The 24,081-nt window shown below is 42.0% G+C and overlaps 1 protein-coding gene across 2 annotated transcripts in view; it reads left to right on the plus strand.

The window, feature by feature from the left end:
- Positions 1–22,062, plus strand: part of pdlim5b (PDZ and LIM domain 5b) — a 33,965-nt gene extending 11,903 nt beyond the window's left edge. The window contains exons 3-13 of one of the 2 annotated variants that reach the window (XM_079179141.1): positions 2,122–2,273; positions 9,993–10,026; positions 10,377–10,855; positions 13,307–13,461; positions 14,294–14,321; positions 17,097–17,260; positions 19,483–19,663; positions 19,848–20,028; positions 20,466–20,586; positions 20,684–20,799; positions 20,925–22,062. In XM_079179141.1, the coding sequence (XP_079035267.1) occupies positions 2,122–2,273; positions 9,993–10,026; positions 10,377–10,855; positions 13,307–13,461; positions 14,294–14,321; positions 17,097–17,260; positions 19,483–19,663; positions 19,848–20,028; positions 20,466–20,586; positions 20,684–20,799; positions 20,925–21,014 (1,701 nt within the window). In that variant the 3' untranslated portion in view covers positions 21,015–22,062. Of the gene's footprint in view, positions 1–2,121; positions 2,274–9,992; positions 10,027–10,376; positions 10,856–12,023; positions 12,056–13,306; positions 13,462–14,293; positions 14,322–17,096; positions 17,261–19,482; positions 19,664–19,847; positions 20,029–20,465; positions 20,587–20,683; positions 20,800–20,924 lie in introns of both variants that reach the window. The other variant, XM_079179142.1, reaches the window with a different exon arrangement.
- The last annotated feature ends 2,019 nt before the right edge of the window (positions 22,063–24,081 follow it).

Genomic DNA, 24,081 nt, shown 5'->3' on the forward strand with positions numbered 1-24,081 from the left:
GATCTTCAGATCTCCTTTTCACTCTCTCTCTCTTCCTCTCTAACAAACGCACTCACAGAGGGAGACACGGGGAGATTGAGAGAGAAGACTCCATGTTCATTCATCAATCCGGCAGCTTGATTTTCTGCCGTTGACCTCTGGAGCTGTCTAGTAGAAGAGGCGGCACATGCCAGTGATCTCTGGAGAGTGCTTACACTCTGCGTTTAGGAGTAATGAGTTATTTTATTGAAAGTAAATGAGTCAGGACGGACTCATGTGGCAGGTGTGTGTCTATGAGTCTATGAGTGAGTCAGTTGAAGCTGCGCTCATGCCTGCTCTGTGAGTTCCCGGCCCCTTTTGTGAGCAACACTTAGGCTGCACTATATGTTTCCTGGACGTTGGTATGCATGCATACATGACACAAGGAAAGCACGGCTCTAGAAAACAACGTGTCGGTCACCGCCACTGTCACTTCCTCATTCTTTCTCCCCCCTCTCTCCGGCCCGCTCCCCCCCCCCCATTTCATTATGAATGTTAACACAATGGCACATTCTTTACGTCTCATTGGCTCCTTTTTTTTTTAAAGCTAAAGAGGAAGTCTATTTAGAGTTAGCTAACCTGAATGCATTCTTCAGCAGTGGGGAGAGGAAATACCTTGAGTTTGTCTCCCTGAATCAAGGCCGGCTCTTTATAAATGACTACTTACAAATGTGTGTGTGACTGAAAAGTGGAAGGTCTTTTGGATGCATTTAAATTGTATTGGTTCATAGAAATGACTCGTTGATGGCTGAAATCATTGTCCTGCCATCATGCTTCATGCCCTCTTCATTATACTCTTCTGTCTCTCAACACATTCATCTCACCTGTGCTGCCACCTCACGTACACCAGTGTGCCTCCCATGTCCTTATTGTAAGTGTTGAGTAGGTTCACTTCACACTGCTGGGAGATATGACCCGAACAAAAGCAGCAATAATACAATAAGCTCACAGAGATCTGCTCTGTTCCAGCATGATTGCAGTTTACAGGTTTTGAGTGCGCTCAGTGCGTAATCACTGGTCAAACACCACACCTGGTAGAGAGTCACCCCGGCGTCATGGTTTTGATACGCTCCTTCCTGCGTGTGCAATGCAAGTCTCAGCATGGTGAAAAGGGATAGAAGACCTGATAAACCTTAATCTTACCTTAACGCTGCTCCCTGGTAGAAAGACAGTTGTCGACATTTAAGCTTTTAAGCCCTTGCCTCCATAGTTGGAGTCCATAACTATGAAGTATTAACTTGTTCTACCTCTCAAAATGAGGAGGCTTTTTACATTTCCCATATTAAAAGTATTAAGCTTTTCCTCACTTTCATTTGCTTTGGAAAATATTTAAAACTCAGGTTTCTGTTTAATTTATAATACATTTATGGAGTTTGCAATACATAGATACCAGTTTACTCAATATACGCAAAGGCTAAGAGCGTGTGATCAGACAAAACAGTTCACTGATTGGGAGGCTGGGTTGGGACAAGAGGTGGAGCCAAATAGCTCCCAAAGGAAAACCAGCTTCAGAGCAAACAAACTGCACCTTTCAACACCACAATCACAGATGGAGCACAATGCAAAGGGAACCCTGCGTGGCTTCAAGTCTCTGAATTTCGTTAAGACACCCAGCAAAAGCAGTGGATGTGGCCCCCTTTAAAAAAATCTAAAGGGGAGATCTGAAGATTACCAAAACTAATATTTATTCTGACATCTTGAAAGCGGCAAATTTGGGAGAACGACACCACGTGATGCCCGTAATCATTAGCAGTGGTGCTCTTTCCACATCCACAGCAGCTACAACCCGATCTGTGGTTGTGGTGCACAGCAGGCTGAGATGCCACCAAAGTGTCAGAGAGTGTGGCTGTACACGCCTGTGGTGTCAGAGAAAAGTAAATATGGTGGTGGTGCCTTTTATACGCAACTGAGTGCTTCCATTCATATGATAAGTATCGAATGAAGTACTCTATTGGTATCTGTATCACTTTAAGGGTACTGGTATTGGAACTGGTATTGTCACTTTTTAAACGATACCCAGCCCTTGTGAATACTCTTTGTTTGGTGCAAATAGGTCAATGGTGAGCTTCTTTTAAACAAAAATGTCTTTGTGTTTCATTGCAGCTGACTGATGGAGGCAAAGCAACCAGAGCCAATATGAGTGTTGGAGACGTCATTCTGTCCATTAATGGCATTTCCACAAACGGCATGAATCACCTCGAGGCCCAAAACAAGATTAAGGCCTGCACAGGCAATCTCAGCCTCACTCTGCAGAGGTAACAGTTGCACCCATGCATGCACACATGCATGCACACATGAGCACACGTTTTCTACAACATAATCTATGGATTTCCTCACTCAGCAAAGGAATGCATACTTTGTTGATTTTGCCAACCAGTGTGTGTTTACCGTAAGCCGTTTTAAAGAACGTGTCCAGATCCAAGAGTTTCCGTAGTGTGGTATGCATTTGAAGATACTTTTCACAGACAAAAATATCTGTTTGATTGTCATGTTTGGTTTATTTGTGCGTCTTAATATTTGAAACAGACGAACTCCCACTGTGCTAATTTAACACACATCCGTGTTTCTGCCACAGCAGATGCTACTGTAGCTACAGGAAGTTTGGAATGTTAAAAAGACTGAATGAATTAAGCTTGATGCTTCTTGCATGGTTTATGCATCTTCTCATCTCCATTATAGTTGGAGAACTTTGTGCTAGCAGGCATGATATTTGGAATTATAGTGATTCCTTTGTGTTCTGAAGAGTTCATTTTAAGACAAAGCAATTGTAGAGTTTACGGTGTAGCATCACACATTAGACTAGATGAAGCACATTTAATGTAAATCAATAGAATTGAGTCAAGTTCTAGTTACACTGTGGGACCAAGATATAGTCATTGGATCTCCAGTAAGGGGATGTGTAGACTTAAATGCCTCATCAGAAACTGACTGCATATAATGCTACACAGCACATACACTTATATTATTATTTATTTTATGACGGTGAGGTTCTTTATGGCACATAATCTGTAAAAGATCCGATTTTGTTTGGTCAAGCTGAGTTCATCTGTTTCTCCCATTAGACAAAAAGAAGACCGTGGTATTCTGGGGCCTTTGAGTATATTAAAGCTGTAGTGCCGTGCGGGGAGCACTTTACATGGAAGCCCCCTTATATAGCGCTCCATTAAGCCGCAATACGTGCTTCAAAGAAAGGAAAACTGGGTTTCAACTGAGGTTGCCATTCAATTTGTCCACTAAGGAAGCGTTTCAGGCCAAACTACTTATATAGTCCATGCACAGGAAGGACCTGAGTTGGTTTTGGAAAACAAGAAATACTTCAAACTTAACACTACTTTTCACAGGCAGCAGTGCATGTCCACGAGCAGTTGACTTAGCTCAGAACTTGCAACAAAGCTGTGCATTCATTTTTTTTTCTTGAAGACAAAAAACAAAAGAGGGATCCCTTTTTAATGAATTTTAGCCAAACATTTCCCTGCAGCCAAGCGAAAAGTTTAGTGTCGAACAAAAAGATATAGAGGCGAAGCACGCACACACTCCGAGCTGCAAAACATGTTGACAGAAAAACTCAAAGCCTGGTTTGCATGTCCTGTCATTCCATCGCCACATCAAAAGAGAAAGAAGCCTCTTTGCTCTAAACGTGGGAAAATAGTCCTAAAATAGCCCTGTCCCACAGCTGCATGTAATCTACTGTGGGTAATGGCTGCACAATGAAACTTCAAACATTCTGGCCTCACAGGGCATGTTTCTGCAATTAAAATCACCCTGTAAACAACAAAGGTTTCCTTGTTACAAATGATACATTATTGTAGTTTGCTTCATTTTTGGCTGCATTTTTTTAGAGGATGGTTTGCATGATGTTGATATGGCATTCCTTTATTCAGTGACACAGAAAGAATAAATAACACCGTGCTGTGTGTATACACGTCTCATTTCTGTATTAAAATGATTTAAAATGGGTACTTTTTACTTGGGATTTGAGAGTTACATTTATTATATCAGCGCCAAGAAGGTTGAAGAAAGTGAACGGTCGCAGTCACTATTATGCTTTTTATCTTCTGAAAATCTGAAGCTCAGTATAACACATGTATTACTTTCCAAACACTCTTTAACTCGACTAATTCTCTCTGACATGCACCACTTTCTCCATCCATGTTCTCACAGCTGATTTATGGTTTTGATGTCCACTGATAAGACTATTGTTATCATAATAGCATTCCAAAAGAAGATTAATGTGACGACAGCGTCGTGCCACTATGTCACTTTGTCATACTTCACATTCTTCGGGCAGCTCCCTAAAAAAACACTTCCAAACCTAAATGATGCATGTGAAGAAAAAGAAAAGACACAACAGCCCTACATGACCTTTTTAGCTTATCTATTTGAATAAGAACACGTGTATAGGCTGTATGCACACTAATGTTCATAGCTGCATGCACTGATTTAACTATCAAGGACTAGGTCATGAGATCTGCTTAAACACACTGGAAAGAATTATGTAAGAGACGATGAACACCTACAGTTGTACATTAACTAGTTTTTTTATAACATAGATGTGGTTATAAAGTAACTGTCATTTACAATCACATACAATATTTCCAATGGCTAGAAATGTTGAACAACAAAAAAACATGTTAGTATTGCATACTATTCAATCATTCTGTATGTTGTCTAGCCCAAAATGCACTAACTAGTCATTGATGCCATTAGTTATGTCCCTGTTGCTATAGAGGGGAAACATGTTTTCAGAGAGGAAATGGACTTTGGGTTTGAAAGTACTCTCCTCATCCCGTCGTCAACTGTCAAAATGAATCTGAATGTGCAGAGAGCTGTTATGTATTTTGTGACACAAGGAAAAAAAAAAAAAAACAGGTTTTCCTTTTCAACATTGTGGTCTCAGAAGACATGTCAAGACATAGGCCAGTACTTTCCATTAACAGAACAGACTGGTTGACCAAAAGTTTCCTTTTGGGAGTGGGTTCCACTTCAGAAATGACCATCACACACACACACACACACACACACACACACACACACACACACACACACACACAGTGAACATGCTCCATGTATACAGTCCTTTCTGAGTTTTAAGCCTGTGATAGTGATTTGATCAAAACATGTGTTCTGATTATCCATCCCTTGATGCATACTTGATACTATGTAGCTGATATGACCGGTGAATTTTACGACTACTTTTTGTTCCACTATCATGGAAATCTTGTTGCTGAGAAGCTGACAGTACATACACAAGGCGGCTGTGGGAAGCAGCCTTAGGAAAGTATGATAATGGATGTTTATTTATTGCCATTGAAATATGCAGCGCAGCGCAAAAAAAACACACACCGCTCCACAGAGGTTGTGGCTGGCTGCACCTGGTTCCAAAACCTCAAAGATAAAACATATCAACACTGCTAGCTCTGCGATTTCGCCATCTTCCGATGCTTTACACGCAAAATCAAGTCCGCTCGCACAGAGCGCTTCATTCAGGTTTTGTGTATTTTTCCCTTTATGTGCTTCAAACACATGCTGTTTCTGGAGTAAAAAATGAAAATGCTGCCTGACAGATGATTCATTTTCATTCTCTAGAATTCACTAGATGAACGGTGGAAATTAAATACATCAACATGTAACATTGATCTTCGAGACATCCTCTTAGTCTCGTTATACTTCTCTTATTTTGATTACACAACCCCCTTTCTTCTTACTTAAGATGTGATTTACCAAAACACACCTGTTGGACTTCCCCGCACACAGACACTGCTGTAGCAACATTTTATGCAGGATTTTGTCTTTTGCCCACAGGCCACTCACTGCAATCACAATCTGAATCTACAGATATCCTCATACATGGCTAATGTACTCCCAGCAAGTCTGATGAAATAGTTATAACAGGGTGAAGTAGAGGACAGCCCAATTTGCAGCCCAGAGCACCCTATGACTCCTGGTTGTCTTAGCCAGATGTGGTATGGCGGTCGGAAGAAAAGTAAGGAAGGATGGAGGCTTGTTATTGCATTTCTTGGATCTACATTAAATAAATGTATTAACTAGAGGTGCAGTTTATTCTTCTGTGGTTTGCTGCAACCAGAGAACTGGCCTTGAGGAGAACTCCCCTCATTTCCCTGCTCGCTTTATTCATCGATCTGATCTGGATGTTCGTTTGATCGCTAAATGCAATTGAATTCAAAGTTGTAATAGCTTTTCTCTCGTCCTGTGGTTAACTTTGAATCCACCGCTTTGTTTGTCAAGACGAGCACACACGACCAGAGAGTTTATCACTCACACGGTGAAGTGCTCTAGAGGGTCCTGACAAGGCACACGGAAACAAATGATACGAATGTCCTCCGTCACGATGATGCATGTGACTGCTGATATGGACCGGTGCACGTGGTCCCTACTTGACACGTGTACAGACACATTAGACACGGGCAAGTATCCCAGGCAACTGACAGCAGCAACAGGCTGTCCAGTTGCACGATAAGCGTTAACTCTGGTAATAGCGGTCGTGTTTCTGTCGTCGTTAGCGCTGTTAGCCGTTTTAAAACGCTGTCCCCTTCTTTGTTGTTACTCTTTCCAATGAAATGTCCTCGTGAGCTTTACATAAAAGCACAAAGTTGCCACCTCCGGGATGCTCATTCTTGGTGAAATGTGGAACATGGAGAGATGGGAAGAGGCCATGTGCCCAGACACAAGCTGTGAGTTTTGCCACTGAGCGGATAGGCTGGCTGCACGGAAAAACAGAAAAGAATATTATTTCCCACACCCGCTTATTCCACATCTCTCTGTTGGAGTTTTAGTTGTGCTTTCCCATGTGTTTTTTTTTCTACTTCTTGTTTTCCTTCTTCTCCATGCTTTGGCTCAAATTGTCATGCAGCGGTAAATCTGAGAAAACAGATTTGCCAGGTCTCCCACAGAGGTTTAACATTCATCAAACACGTTAAATGTAAAACGGCAGGCCTTGTTCTATGTTTTGGAATCATGTATTGCCTGACGTTACTGTAGTAGCGTGTGAATTCTGTGATTCTGTGACATCTATACAAAGTTCAGATTCCTTTTAATATGATGAGAGTGAACAAAACTATGTTTAGATGTTGAAGCCAAAGAGAGGGTGACAGATGCTTGGAGTCAGAAGATCATTTAAAATGTTTCTTTGGTACTTTTCCAAAAGAAACTGTGTGTGAAAGTCAAGTGAAAACAATGTGGGGAAAATGTTAAAACTGCTCGTATGTTATTCTGGTAACTGGTAAGATGTGTGTGTGTGTGTGTGTGTGTGTGGTGAGAAAGCTGTCTATTAGCTGCTCCATCATTCAGTCAAATGCCACATGCCAGACTGTTTCTCTTGGCCCTCAAAGAGACACGGGCAGGGTTGGAAATGTGTCATTCTGCTTTGCCCTCAGGCTTATTCCTCCGGTTAACCTCCTCATTCTCTTATTCTGGAGCTGTGTGTGTGTGTGTGTGTGTGTGTGTGTGTGTGTGTGTATGCGTGTGTGTGTGTGTGTGGTTGCACAGACACGTCTAAATTGATGAAAACCAAACTCAACAACTTTTTTTTTTCTTCCAAGAACACTTTTCTATCTTTTCCAAGATAATGTTTATTTATATTTTGCAGTTATTTATTAGCTTTTTTTTTTTTTTAAAGTATGTAGGTTTTAAATTTGGTGCATAAATAAATCTTGTAGATATCAGCATCTGTAATCTAGTAAAACAAGACATCCTGATTAAATTAGGAGGAACCAATTGGAGTGCGTCCTGGGCTGAGCAAAGCCATGACTGTACCTTCAACTGGTTTGTCAGTATTATGAACACATGCAGTAGCACAAACAAGGAAAACAGATATTTTGTATTTATGGAAGTATAATTAGAGAAGACCCATAAGATATCACACAGTCATCGTTATACAGAGGATAACACACAAGTGTTTAATATTATATATGTTGTATCTTCATGTTCTTCGTTCGAGAGAAACTACTGTATGACAACTATGAAAAGTACAGATGAACATGATAGTTATGCTGTGGTGTGATACATAATAAAAAGACAAATGCTCAACTATTTATGGAGAAAAACACTTAATGTGCTATCCTAAAATAAGAGTTACTCTAAATAATATACTGTATGTGTTTTGTAATCATGTCTTGTTAGCCAAAGTCCTATATGTAAGGTGCAGTCATGATTTAGCCTTTTGAATAACCCTGAAACCAATGATAGTTGTAACATGGCACAAACATCACATTTCCTTACAAATGTCATGGAGCACAACGAATAGACCCATTTTTATTGTGATTTAAATATGTACATGTACAACAAAAAGTAAGTCTCTTTGTCACAGCAGAACAAAAGCAGGTCTCAGCTTAGCCAGGGAGCGGGACAGCACAGAGGGGCTGAGCGGAACAGATGTTCACAGGACCACCCGAGCGAGTGTTTGTTCAGTTTTTCTCCGGGAAAAAGAGCGATAGGGAGTGAATCCGCCCAGCTGCCCCTCTCCGGGCCACTGATGGCAGATACACATTGCCTCATTGGAGACTGACTCCACATTTGTAATGGAATGTGCTTTTTAATCTTTAGACCTTTTTACTGTTTTCATTGGCATAGCCATCTGCTTCTCCATAAGCAGGTCCAATAATATGAGTGCATTGGAAAATGAGCAGACGGTATATTAGCTGCTAAGTGGAAACTGCAAGTGCAAGTATGGGCACGGATGACATCAACATCTGGTTGGAGGGCGTGGCTCTTTAATAACCTGATGGTGCCGAGCTCAGCTGTTGCGCCTCGGCTCAGTCAGAAAGGAAAGGCTTGAGAGTTGGTTGACTTATTTTCCTAATATGGTTGAAAGGAAGTACGGCAGCGGACATACTGTAGCATCTGGTGCGGGACCTGACTTGCTGACTCACTGTCTATTTCTCTATTTTGTTTTTTAATGAGAATTAAGGGACACCTTGTCTGCATGTAACATATTGTTAACACATCCAGCTGTCTGAATTTGTGTTTTAATGCTTCACTAATGGAATAATTTAAGACATTTTAGTTACCTGACATGGACTTACATGTGCCTTGTTTGACATAAAGGGGGCTGTATGGTGCATTGCAGTGCATTAATACACAATGCATCCTAATGTGTGTGTGTTTTATTTGATTTGATATTGTGCTAGACAGTGCTGGCAAGTAGTAAGAATTAATCAAAAGAAGGGAATGAAAGCTTTGTTGGATATGTTCCCGTTTCTATCCGGAGCACATCAACAGAACAGACAAACAGACCACCCCTCTCTCCCATAGGTGATAAAACTGTGGCAGCTGCTTCAATCATAAGTGTAAATCAGATGTACACTACGCCTCAACATCAGTCTGCACATTGACTCAAATGTTACAGTACAGCATGTTCACACATACTGGTAGTTTTTCATGTTTTAGCAACAACTAATTACACGTACTTTTAACCATCTTCAAAAGCATACAGAACATTTCCTACTTCCAGGCCGCCATTTGTTTCCATTTATTTCAGTGCACAATAAGAGTTCATTTCCAGAGCTTGTACTTTGCTTGAGATGTTAATGTATCACTGGAAACGTTGGTGCATTCATTTATTTATTTTCTAAAATAACAGTTGTGTTGTTATAACGCAGTAATTGAGTTTTCCTTTTTGGAGTGTTTAAACAATGCCCTGACATCCAAGATACAATCATCCTTACAAAAAATAGAGGAAGGCATTAAATCAAAAAATTTATAATAATAATAAAAAGTCTTTTAAACAGAAAAAAGTAAACAGTAAACTTACAAATGTTCCCCTTAATTCGCCCTCACAGCAAAAATAATCTGACCCTTTCACTGTCCATCCTAGAAACTGAAGTTTGATTCTCACAGCAGTTAGCATGTCCAGTCATTTAATGTACAGAAATGAAACTTTATTGCAAAATGATGAATGGTTGTTATGCAGATGGTGCGTGTGTGGTGTTTATATGATGTTCTCTCTGTCTCCTTAGACCCTCCAGTGCCCCTAAAGATGGAGTACCTAAGGTAAGGAGTCAAATATTCACTTTTCCATAACTAAAGTGGACCTGAAATCCATTTTATATTTACATATTACAACAGTTAATTAAAAGTGAGCATGTTTATTGTGCCCTTCTGAGATTATGTCAGAAAACACATTGGCTTGGCATGCATTTACTGACCTGACAGGCCTCATGTTTTAGCACCTCTCGAACTTGTATAGCACAGGCATGACTTTCATTCATACATAAGTGTGAAAACACCTTTTGATTTTGATTTGGTTTGTTGTGCGGTGCTTTTGAGAATGCTGGTTTACATGCATGAGTTTATTGTGGATTTGCTGTATTTGCACGCTGTGTGTCTCCACGTTGATCCAGGACGAACCTCAAGAAATCATTAAGCCAGTCCCAATCACTCACCCTGTCCCAAGCACTGCGTACACCAAGACAGCCCGGCCCTTTGGGGGGGACGGCGGTGTGGTCACAGCTTCCTCCCCGGCTGCCCCCTCCATCCCCTCACAATCCTCCGCTTTCAAGCCAGCTGCCCCTTCTCAGCCACCGCAGCCTCCGTTTCTGCTGAAGTCGAGCCTCCCTGCCACGGAGTCCCCTCCAGCCAGCTCAGTTCCCAGGCCCAGCCCTGCTCGCCACACCTTCACCTCCTCGTCTGCCTCTTCCTCCTCATCCAACTCCTCTTCTCCAGCTAGAGTGACAGCCCCCTCCTCCCATCCTAATGTCCCGCAGCCCTCCGTCTATAACACGCCCATCAACCTCTACTCCAACAACAACGCTTGTGAGGCGGTCATTGGACAGAGACGCGGCCTTTTGGAGAGCCAGGGGCTGTCTGAGCCCTTCAATGGGTAGGTACCAATCATCCAACCGCCATACGTTTTCTTTACGTTCGTGTAACCGCAAATCATCATAAAGTGATTTAGGACTATATCTACGTTGTGTGCTTTAGTCCGGAAGGAGTTGTGGTTCATAGAGGCCACAGATTAGCAGACATTTCTGCATTACAGTCTGCCAAGAAGAAAATTAAATATTCCATTCTGCTCTTCCTACACCTCATTCCCTATTCCACCTCAGAAAAATGTGTTTCGTTTGGAAAGCTAACATTGAAACAGCCCATGACCTATCTGTTTTCACACAGCTGCATACAAGGAAATTCCGAAGCATGCCGCACATCTTGTTTGAATTTTCTGCAGGGCAGCCGGAGAGGGAAGAGAGTCTAGACAACCTGCTAACTGATGCTACTGCCTGCCTATCTATAATTGACGTTGTGGCTCTTAGCGCTGCCAAACACACAGTCTGCCCAACACGCACTGCTGGTGCAACACTTGTTTCTAATTAGCCAGACTTCTGGCAGCTCTGGCCTTCTAGAGACTAGCAACGGAGCAAAGTTTGGCTGGACTGGACTTCATCAGCAGGATTTGGCTCACTGGTTGGGTCACAGCAGACTGAGCGAGGCTAGCTGAGTAATTTGCCACTCGTTCTTTACTCTCTTGTCATCTGAAAAAAAAATAGGTCACAGAGGTCTGTTTTTATTGGCTTCAAGTGAGCAAGCAGCTTCACACTTAAAGACATCTGCCAAACCCACCTCTATCTGTCTGTGTTTGACAAAGTTACCGAGTTAACAGGAGTGAGAACGGCCGATTGAGACATTTTTAGAATCTGTTTCTTAATCTGGGTTTTAGTCAGATAACCTGTGAAGATGTCAAACAGTAAGAAACAAAGCTATTTACTGTAATGCTCCACGGAGATAATGAACACAAGCGCTTGAGTGGTATTATCAGTGTCATTTCTTCAAGCTTTCTGTTGCAGAAGCGTATTTGTTGCAGCGTGTGCGTTTGTGTCCTGACCTGCATGCTTTGTTTGTGTTTTCTGTGGATTTGCTTCATGCACATTCTCTCAGAAGGGCCTTTCACTTAAAGGGGCATGCATTTCGGAGTATGGTTGATTTCTCAAATGCTCTGTTCATGCGCCTTCTTTGCTTCGATCCTTTTCCATTTACCCCTTCTTTGCCCTCAGGAGGAAGAAGAGACAGACACCAAGTTAGTGTTGTGAGTGATAATACATCTGCTGCCGTAGCTTTCTAACTATGTGGCATGTGATTACAGCCCTCACATCTCTCTGGTTTATGATTACCAAATGACAGCATGCTTGCACTTCTTTGAGCTCACCCTCACAAACCTCACATTCGTGCTCATCCGCTTCCAGTACATGCTCATCTTTAAGGTCCAGGCAAACCGCGAAACCCCGTAAATTATCTCTCGAGACGCCACAGGACGCGCAGTGGGGGTCAGCTCACACTGTTCGTTCACTCTCTTAGTGGAATAAGCCACCGTGTTAGCTAATACTGCATTTACAACCAGGCCCGACAGCACACTCGGCTGTTAACCAGCTGTGCATCTGTTCGAGCTCCATCTGCTATTGTTGTCAGTATGTTTAGGTCAGACGATGACGGCTAAATACATTCTGCTGTGCTTAAGAATAGGCCGTCTTTGATCATCCTTCACCCCGACTCACCTGCCACGCACAGAAGCAAACACACAGAGAATAACAAAAAATGCACATGCTTGGACTTTTGACATGAAATTGACTCACAGTTCAGTCCTCGAACTAAACTGTGCATGTAAACATTTCACCTCAATATGAATGCGTTCGAGAGTGCACTCAAATTGTTTTAGGAAGAAAAGGTGAGCATTCAGTCTCAGAGCACATTACTCCCACCTTGTGGTGAGATGTGGTCGCTGTCACTTTCCTCTTTCACTCACTGTTATTAAATTGTGGTGTGTTTAATTCCTCCACTTTAGTAAAGTAGATCTAATTGCTTCATCAATTCAGATGTTTTATTCTCTGGCTGACCTCTTCTCCTCTACTCTGTGGCTTCCTCTCTGATAGTGAACCTCAGAGAAGTCTTCAGTAAGTATAGGTCAGAACAGTGTCTTGACTTTCATATAAACAGCGCGGTGTCATACTGTTTACTCAGCACTTAATGTGACTTTTGAATTTGTCGTTTCTACCTTTGCGCATTTCCCCCTTACTACCTTCTAATTGCTCGCCTGCAGAACTCCACCTCCAGCTAGACGGAGAAGGTCATTTTGAAATCAAACTGCAGTTGATTGAATGTGGTGCACTTATTGCATAGTACAATAATATGTGTACTGTGTGTGTGTTGGTTGTTACTACTGTATTCATGTTAACTTACGTTTGTGTATAAAGTGGCAGATTGTTTTAACAGCTGAGTGATAAATATCAGTGAGTCCTTCCACGTCGGTAACATCATGATGGTTGATCTGACATGTGTACAGGAAACCCAAAGTGGAGCCCGAGGATCATGCGTCCCCGCTGAGCGATGCCAGCAAGAAGCGTCTGATTGAGGACACGGAGGACTGGCACCCGCGAAGCGGCACCTCCCAGTCCCGCTCTTTCCGTATGCTGGCTCAGCTCACCGGCACGGAAAATGGTGTGTACCAATCTGTGTGAAGGCTAAAAACGCTCAGCCGCAAACATATTGCAGTGTTTCGAAAGGGTCGAATCTGGCTCAATATATTTCTGTCATGTTTTTGGAAGTCTCTTGAGTGTCGTCAGGCTTAGCTTTGTGTTTCTGTCAGTTCATTCTAAATCTATCAAACCACTTTAGGCCGGAGCACGTGACAGATTTATCCGAAGGTTACCAATGTTGTGGTAATCCTTTTGCATCTTATTTCCCTTTGAAGCTTTTATATGGCTTTATTTATGTCCCTGCTTTATAATCTTATTTATTTGCCTCTTTAGTTTAAAGTGATACAGTTTCTCGTGTCATCGTACTTTAAGAAGGCTTTCATCACTGCAAGATTTTAAAGTACTGTTTTGACTATAAGTGACATCGATGGTAAGCTGTGTGACTGTGTGCATGAATCTGCTTAACCTATGCTAAATGTCATTTACAGTAACTCGGTTATTGGAATGAAAATGAAGCAAGATGAGAGATTTAACCGTTTCTGTCGAATGATATTACCAGACTAGTGTGGAGTCTGCCCTGTGCTTTGAACATTTGATGTATATTCAATGTGCCTGCTGCAGCTGTGAGCAATTTGGGAATACGTCCAGGAAGTTCTAGCAGGTTCTAGTGTGCAGGGATTACCCTCGCTCATTCAGTTTCTTTCCCTGACGAGATGAACATAGAACAAGCTGGTGCAGAAATAGAGCTGCAGCCAGTAGCAGCGTTTAACAGTGTGTCTCCCCCTATTCCCACTGACCTTTTATTGCTCATTTGACTTTATTTTCATTGGTGTTTTTCTTTTTCACTGTTGCAGAGCCCGCTCCAGAGAACAGTGGAAAGAAGTAAGTGGTTGGTGTTTTTATGATATAATCAAAATTGTTATGTGGTTGTGAGTGTTCATTCACTCTCCGTCTCGGTGTTGTTGTCTGCGAGTATTTTTGTATTTCATAATAATAATAATAATAATAATTTCTTGATCATAGAGGTTTCATATTCAGAGTTGGCCCTCAAAGCACTCGTTTAAGCGCTTCCTGGATGAGTCATAGCCTGTAAATCCTGATTTCCTGATCTTATGGTCCCACAGTATCACGCTTAATTTAAGGCTTAATTTGGAGAAACCGCTAAGAGAGCTCTCAGAAGAAGATGGTTGAATGGAGACATCCCTAGACTTAGCATAGGCTGGGACTGCTACCGCTCTACTCCGTCTTAAATCGATTTAATCTCCAGTAAACACAGTCTGCCTTCCGTACCGGATTGTCAACCAATCAGTGTGTCACTCACTGGAACCTGTGGGTAATGAAGCGGTATTGTGGGTAATAGCAGCCCTGCCAGAAGGAGATTCCTGCTCTCTTGCTGTTAGTGAGACTTTGAGGGCATATTACACATCTGCCATGGTTTATAATTCAATACACATCTGCATGGAAAAAGTCTCTCATTCTATATTCATCTCCAACTCTGCTATTTGTATTATTGTTTTGGTGCTGTTGCTGTTCCCCCCCCCCCCCCTCATTTATCAATGTGGTCTCTCTTGTGCTATCTTTTAATTGTCTTCTACAACCTTAACCTTTCCAACTTTCTCTTCGTTTTTCTCCTTTAATCCTGTTTTATGGGGTAAATCAGAGCGAACAAGTTGGACCCAGAAGTCATAGGACACATGTACAACAAGCTGAGGGATCGACATCATGATGTCTCAGCATGTGTGCTCAATGTGCAGTAAGCACAGTCGTGTCTCGTTGTGTTGTATTTATTTTATTTTGACCACTATTACAAATACATTGCTTCCCTTTTTCATACCAACACAGTCGCAGCCCGTCATTTGGCACACTATATAATGGCTTCTTATACGTCCACATTTGAAAATTTTAACATCACAAGTAAAAAGTGAATGTGTTTTTTTTTTCCAACAAACTCTTGTTGTAAAAAGTGTTTTAAGGAACATATTATCCTGCTCTATTTAGTTATGTGTGTAAATAAAATGCATGCGTGCAGGTAGAGATGATGAAGAAGATGATGTCAGTATATCGCAGTGTACATGCATCCTTCTCTGTAACATATTGTTTATGTCCAAGCCTCCACTGCTCCGCACACTTCCTGTACTCTTGTGCTTAATTTTTCTGAGCACGTCTGTCGTTTCCTCTGTTGCCTACACTAACCAAAGACGTTTCATTTGTCAGCTTTTAATGATTTTACCTCAATAAACTGTTTTCCTTCTCTTCTGCTGTTGCTTCGCCTATTTCTGAATCTTTCATTCTTTATTTTTCTTCTTGCCCGGCAGAAAAAAGTAAATTTTTCAATAAGAGGTGTCCCATAGTTGAAGGTCTATATGAAGTTGTGCAGGTTATAAAGGCCTGTAGAGTACTAATTTGAGCATTGAGACTTGTTCAAAGTACCATCCAGTATATGAATCATTTCTGTTATCTGCACCGTTCAAACATTTCAACCATGAGAACCATTTATTTCCATAAGTTTAAACACGGTGTGATCTGTTTTCCATCAAAACTGCTCAGGTTTCTCATCATTTGCTTAAACCAAAGCAATCTGTCTGTAGCTGCTGGTAAACGTACTCGCACGTGAGATATCAAACCAGAGGGTGATTGCATTGAATTTTCTGTGTTTCTCATCATTCATGCGAAAACCATAAACCCTCGGTTGACAGCGCAATCGACTCTGTTGTTAGTAACATGAAGTGTGTTGCTGAAAACCCAAACAGCCTCAGGGTTAGAAACCTGTCGGTGCAAATTCTTTGCTCAACCGGCCTACCTGAGCAGCAACCGCGTCTACATGATGGTAGCTGAACAATATTGTTTGTCAGGTTGATTGAGATCTTCTCAGCCCTGTTGCACCTATAGAAATGTCCCCATGTGTCTGTTTGTTGTTTGTAACATTAGGATGCTTCTAATGGGCAAAATAAAATATATTTAGAGAAGCAGATTAAATATTCCAAACTGTATTAAACCAGTAAAAATGGATTTAAAATCTTTACTAGTTGATAAATATATGCAACACGTTTTCAGCCTTTATGGGGTTTTAACTTGCTTTCCATACAGGAGCAAGTGATGGGCACTAGAAAACACTAGGGCTTCTCATTTTCGACTAAAATATGTGATGGCACTTAACATGCCATGCTGCAATGGGGAAAAGTGTTTCTGTCTCTGCGGTTTCCGGAGAATAAAAGCAATAACCACCACTTAAATCATACCACTGGTTACCTCCAGATATTATTGGAGGGTGAGCTGCATGTACAGCAGATACGATGGCATCACCACCTGAGATTGTTTCCTCGTGTCAGCAATTGACAAACCAAATGGACGGTTGGGCTTATTTGAACGTGCCCCCATAATTGTCCTGATTGTTTTACATGCGTCACTGAGATTCCCGAGCAACTGATTGTAAACGTTTGTACTTGCAGTCGACCAGATCACACTAAGCATCAGTCTGTGCTGGAGGTTCAGTTCAACTGATGGCACAGGCCCGCTCTTAGATTGCTTTCGTCTTAGTGTTTCCACTAAAAGAAACAGAGTGACAGATGTGTGTGTGTGTGTGTGTGTGTGTGTGTGTGTGTGTGTGTGTGTGTGTGTTGTAATGAGTTATACAAAATATTTACATCTGTTTCCTAGTGAGGCAGTTGACAAAACCACTCCCGCTGTGCACACCTCGCCTGCAGCGAAAACCTTTTCCAAATCTGCAGCATCACCCAGGAATGGCAACATCGTCCCTGCTTCCACGTTCAGGAGCCCAGCGGCCCAGAACAAGTCTTCCTTCCCGCCCGGAGGTCCAGCAGGTAGAGGAACACATTCAGAAATCCTCCCCTAACTTCTGTTACGTTCACTGCCTCTCAAATGGTTGTCGTGCTGTCCTGTTTATTTTGTGTAGTTGCTTCTTTTAGCCTACAGAGGGCAGCCCCATTCTTTTACATCACTGCGTGCTCAGCCGTAACATTTATTGCAGGTTTAATATCTGACACTAAGCCATTTAAGATTATGAGCTCTATAAAATCCAGAAGTATTCTGTTAATGAGCTTATATTAATGGCTTTTCCCAAGATCCCCTCAGTTAAATAGATTGTGAAATTGAAAATTATGTATTTTATTTTGTGTGAAGGCTGCTCTTTAAATCCAGCAGTCCCTGCCACGAGACCTCGAGCTGGTCAGGGTAAATGTTTGCTGAAAGGCATCAGTAAAGGGGTCATTATTAGCAAGACACAAGTGTGCACTTATACAAGAACAGATGCACTATGTGCCCTAACGTATTTCCCTGGGGGCCTTTTTAAGAAAACGGCTGCTGAGAGGTGCCACAGGGAGAGAGCTGGAGAGCCCACAGTTGGTTCTCTGTTGACTGTGTTATTTATCAGGTTAACACATACTTGAGTTCAAGTAAACAGGCGCAAATATGTGGAATGTGACCATTACATTTATTGACATGAATTGATGATTTTGGCACTTAAAATGCCAACGACCTTCTAAAGCAAGAAATTAGTGGAATATTAAGGCCGTGCCCCAAAAAAAAAGAAAAGTGACTTCTTTGCATTGCTCTCCATCCTGCTGTCTCTGAATTCAGTGAGACAGAACAGACAAAATAGAAATCTGCAGTCCTGCTCCGATTCAGGTTTTTCTCGCCTTATCTTCCTTATACAGCACGACAGCAATGATAGACTCACAAATGTCCGTTTTCACTTTCTGCCTCGTGTGGCTCAGCCTCCAATCGTTTCTCTTGCCAAAGGATTCGTTGTGCTTGTCACCATCCGCCTCACTGTGCCAACTGTCACACAGATAAGGCTATAAAGTTCCACTGAAAAATATTTTGACTCCAGCCTAATTCCCAGCATCAATACCGCATTTAATTAATTTTAATGTGTTTATCCATTTTGGGTATTTTCCGTTATGTATAGCAATTATATGTTTTCTGCTAAATATCCGAACAGATTTTAAAAGGTCTTAATGCTGTCTCAAAACCATCTCCATACTGATACTGACTGCTTTAGAAATACACAGAATACAGACTATAGACCTAGTCACACTTGAATTTATTGACTCTAAAAAATATTGGATTAACATAAAGAATATCCCACATGTGCATGTTTTTGATTGAAAACTTCTCCAAGCTTGCTAAGCCCCCCAAATTCCCAGAAAAATACTAATAAACACCTGCTCAGAAAAGAACATGGCCCTGCTCAGGAAGTGTTGGGCAATTTGGATATTTTAGATATTTGTTAATGTCACTGGAAATTGCCTGATGGTGTTAACAAGAGCAACCTTTCAAATGAACCATAACATCCTTTTTACCCAATAATTATAAACTAAAAACAAATCTCTGAGAGAATCTTTGTCTCCCTATTTGGAGCCCGTATTTTTCTCCGTCACACTTACTCTCTAGTATCTTTCTTCCTATTAAACCCACTCACACGGTCTTCTCACGTCCCTGTTAGAGCCCTGCTCTGTTTATTCAGTTTGTTTGCTCTCCGTTTCAAGGAAATTTAGGGAGCTCTTGTCCTTTGACCTCCCAAGTCTTTGATAACGGTGCTCTCTTTCAATAGCGTCTCTGTCCCCAGTGTCTTTACCCCCGAGCACTCCCTCTGAGAAACGGGACTGACCTCCGTCCTGGATGTGACTTTTCACAGTGAGACAGAAGGAAAAATTGTGCATCCTCTCCGTATGTTTTGAGATAAAGTGTGGGGGGGGGGGGGGGGGGGGGGGGGGGGGGATTATTTTTCCAGGTGTCTCCTCTGACTCTGGGAATGTGTTGTTTCCCCTCAGTGGGAAACATTGATCCCTTGTCTAGGTTGGGTGGGGTGGCTCCGTCCAACGTGGAGGTTAGAGATCATCAAATCATTCTGACTTCTGTGGAATGAAATCATTATTATTTCAAGCATCGTATTTATGGTTTGCTTGATTGTTTATCTATTGAAAATTTCGGAAAAGATATTATGTCCATTACTTTATCTACCACACTCCGCTTTGTTTTCTCACATTTGAATACTGACCCATTATTTCACCTGCTGGTTTAGGTTTCCCAAAGGTCGGAGCAGGTCCTTCATTTGGCAAGGTTACCAACCCGGCTCCCAAAGGTCCAGATCGACCCACCCCACAGCCACACCCACAGGACCTCAACTGTGTGGTGCAGCGGGCTGAGCACATCCCAGCCGGGACGCGCACCCCAATGTGCAACAAGTGCAACAAGGTCATCAGGTAAATAATATCAGAAAAACTGCATTCACAGTAAGAACTTTGGAACAGTTGGGAAATATATATTCAATTAGAGTGTAACATTCTGCACAACTTACACCGTGCAGAAACTTCACCTTAATAGGTGGATGTTTTTTTTTTTAATGTTTGCATAATTTCCTCTGTCACTTCTGTTTATTCTTACAAGGGGCCCATTCCTTGTGGCCATGGGCATGTCATGGCACCCCGAGGAATTCAACTGTGCTCACTGCCACTCCACCCTGGCAGAGAATGGATTTGTGGAGGAGAAGGGCCAAGTGTACTGCGAACGTTGCTACGAGCAGTTCTTCGCTCCCACCTGCGCCAGCTGCCACCAGAAGATTCTGGGGGTGAGTGACAAAACTGTGTGTGGGGGGGGGTTGCTCTCTGCCAAAAGTCTAAACTTTTCTGTCTTTGTTTCATTTCCAAAAACAATGTTTACTGTCCTTTAATTTTATTTAAGCCTTATTTAACCACGATTCGGCCAATTCAGATTAATAAATCTATTTTTCAAGGAAGTCCTGGCCAAGACTTTTAGGCAGCAGGACAAGATAAAAATGTGATTGTGAACAGATACAAAATCGAAGAACAGACTACAATACATAGCATAACATCCCAAGGATCAAAGTGCAGTACAAGCCACGCGTCCAAAATATCAGTTTAAGCCCCAAAAGATTCTGTCTCCAGGTCTTTCAAAATGGATTTAAAAGCATTCAAAGAAATCAAATCATGGAGTTAACAACTTCAACAAGCTGTTCTTCATTTATTTCTTCTATTTTCTCTACAGGAAGTCATGAATGCCCTGAAACAGACCTGGCATGTGTCCTGTTTCGTCTGTGTCGAATGCCAACAGCCAATCAGGGGCAACACATTTCACATGGAGGATGGACAGCCCTACTGTGATAAAGGTACAGTAGGAAGCCCACTACAGTAAACTAAATGTTTTAAAGAAAACCATGTGTGCAAAAACAGATTGACATTCCCGTCAACATGCTGTTCACTCAGACTACTACAAGCTGTTTGGGGCGAGTTGCCACGGCTGTGACTTCGCCATCGAGGCAGGGGACAAGTTCCTGGACGCTCTAGGAGTCACCTGGCATGACACCTGCTTTGTGTGTGCGGTAGGTCCAGCAGACAGTTTCACTCACAGCAACAACAAGAGCTAAAAAAAAAAGAAAGAGAGAAAATGTTGAGAATATTGTCTGAATATCAACACAGCTCTGTATAACTTTGGCTCTCTCCACAGGTCTGCTCTACTAGTCTGGAAGGTCAGGCGTTCTTCTCCAAAAAAGACAAGCCTCTGTGCAAGAAACATGCCCACACTGTCAACATCTGACCTGCCTCTCATGAATATGTAGGGCAGTGGTACCGCAATTTATATTCCAGTCAGATGTTCATTATTTTCAGAACTAACATTGTGTCAGAGGTTCCACTATAAGCTTTTATTTTTGCTCTATTATTGTTATGTCATATCAGTTTGAATATGCAGGAGTACATTTCAATACACTGTTAGCCCCCTGCCAGTTCAAATGTCACCTGCCGATGCACATGTTTGTGCTGAGCTTTTTATTTGTGCTGAGCTTTTTATTTGTGCTGAAGCTTTTTATTTGTGCTGAGCTTTTTATTTGTGCTGAGCTTTTTATTTGTGCTGAAGCTTTGTCGAGCTCTTGATGGACAGGATAGTTTACTGCAATGACCTACTGAGCCCCTCGGGGGTCACATATTATAAAGAAATATTGATGGGGAAAGGTTTGCTAATAGTTAAGCGAGTGAAAGTTTTAGAAATTTTGATTATTTAACATTAATTAAGGGGGTAAATTATTTATTTGTAAGCAAGGATTGCTCAGTCAACAACACACATTCTGGCAGGAAAAAGACTTCTGGGAAATTTAAATATGTTGTTATTTTTTTATTGTTATAAAAGTATGCGATGTGTAACCATTCCCAGTAATAGAATGCACGAAAAAGTAAAATTAGACACTGCAGGTCAAGTTTCATTGTTAATACTGCATAAGAATTATATACTAAGGATAAAGTACGGTCATTAAAGAGATAACCCCATAATAGATTGAATGGTGTTGTTTATGTATGTTTTGTTATCCCTACAGTTCCAGTGAATACCACCATAAAACTTTACTTCATTAAACTCGCTCCTGGCATTAAAATGCACAGAATTTGTTTTCGTTTTTGTTAAATACGGAGGAAGTGAACCCTCTGCTGTGGCAGTGTGTTGCTGCTGTTTTCTACCGTCATGTTGAATTTGTTGATGACGTTTGATGAAATTTGTTCAATTAACACAAGACAATGCTAATAAATATTTCAGCTTTCCTTTGTCAAAAACATAATCTGTATGCACATTGGACAGAAATAAAGTACCTCTCTCTCTCCTTACTTTCAGTTCAAATATAAGGGTTCAACATTGATATCGAAGCTTTCGAGTATGTCATACAACACTATACCTTCATACATTATTTGAGGCTCCGGTTTGACTGAAACTCTTCCTCCTGCAAATACTGCATGTATGTGTTTTTATGTTCATGTTTGCATAGAAAGCACAGCAGCAAAGAACTGATGCATTTTCTTGGTATTCACATGTTAAATCCGTAGATGTGACAGTTATTATTCAGAGGCAGACAGGCACCAGCATGAGCTTTACCTGCAGTAAGAGGACAAAGTGAACATCTCCATAGGGACAGGAGACACACACACACACACACTTGGTGCATTCTTTCTCGCATGATAACAATTCCTTTCAGTCACATTGTTGAGTGAATTGAGTCGTTATGCGAGTGTTGTGGGACGATAATGTACCTGGAGGAACAGAGCTGAGTGGACTGACGTGCACTGCTCCAAGACGTCGGAGGTGGGAGCTGTGCGCATGACGACGCGAGATTTACCAGCCTCCAATAACGCGTGGTACACTTGAGAAAAACTCTGCCGCAACACAGAGGCACACATTCAAATAATACAGAGCAAGGGCAGAGTTCATATCGAGACGAGCTGGGATCTTGTCGAGCTGCTTTTGAAGCGAGAAGGAGACGGTAAGGAAACTTTGCGTTTAATAAAGAAAAATAAAACCTCCCCAGCAGCAGCAGCAGCAGCAGCAGCAGCAGTCTGGTGTGAGCTGCAGCGGAACTGTTGCGGTTGTGATTATCAAGCTTCCCTCAGTGAAACCGGAGGGGACCGAAGCCTAATTTGTTGTCCGTGCTGCTGTTCATTAGAATTCAACCGACGTGCTTATTTTGCTGCCTGCGCCGAGTTTGATGCTGGCAGCAGCTGCGGGCGATCCGCGGGACTCCAGACAGTGTTGTTGGTGGAGTCTGTGACGGTGATGGTGATGATGATGATGCTTATCAGTAATTGGTGCCTTGATCGCTGCTTAGTGCGTCTTAACGTCTGACCTGGGGGACTATATCTCTTCTAAATTGCGTTAAGATAAGAAGCAGTTGAGTTTATAGGTTTCATGAATTGACATTGACTTGAGCTGAACATGGTTAAAGTCCTTAAAGTCTTTCCGGGTAAAATCTGATTGTGAACACGTTTTTGGTGCTTTTTTTATGACTTTGAAACATTAAAGATGTGCTGGGGAAAAAAAAGTCATCACCTCAAGGGTCCATTTACTGGCTGTCCCGGAGCTTTCGATCACATCATTTTCATCACCGGATGCAGTTTGCTTAGTCGCCATGGACTAGTAGATGTTAAAATGTTCCATGTTAACTTTAATTGTCATTCCAAACTGGGCCCGCTCCATCTGCTTCAAGTTCTCTTGATACGACCGAGAGCTACTAAATGGACCTTGCAGTGATCTTGTTTTCTCAACTTCTGCTTCCAAGGTGAAGATGGAACTTTAAACCTCAGCTTTATGATGTGATTTGATGATTCTTGTGCTTGTCAATTAAGATTAAGAGTATGCTCATCAGTGTAGAGAGAGGGAGCGTTAAATACAGTGCAGGAAAAGAAAACCCCACTGTTTGTGTTAATGTTTGGCAGCGAGCTAAAGACTCCATCGCCAGTCGGTGTATAGTGGCAAGGCGTCAATGGCAATATTTGACTGTTGAATGCACGGCACAAAACCTCTCTGTGCTCTGCATTTGATCACCGAGCGTCTGTGAACCAGAGCTGATGTCTGTGACTCACTGAGGTCCCGATGTTTACATCAGCATCTCAGAGTGCAGAGAGAGAGAGAGAGAGAGAGCCGTGCACGACCTGCTGCACCTCATGCAAGTCTGTGGTGTTGTCTTTGAATGCACCAACCACCCTCTGACTCAGGAGAGAGACGCTCATTGAGGCAGAGCTAAGTGAGTGTTTTGGGATAATATTCAACACACAGAAAGCGATCAAACCACCACCCAGTCCTTGCCCTGGCTCTGCCCCTGGCAGGAGTAACGCCCGTCATTAGGTTT

This window comes from Pholis gunnellus, assembly GCF_910591455.1.
Source record: "Pholis gunnellus genome assembly, chromosome: 18".
NCBI classification, from domain to species: Eukaryota; Metazoa; Chordata; class Actinopteri; order Perciformes; family Pholidae; genus Pholis; species Pholis gunnellus.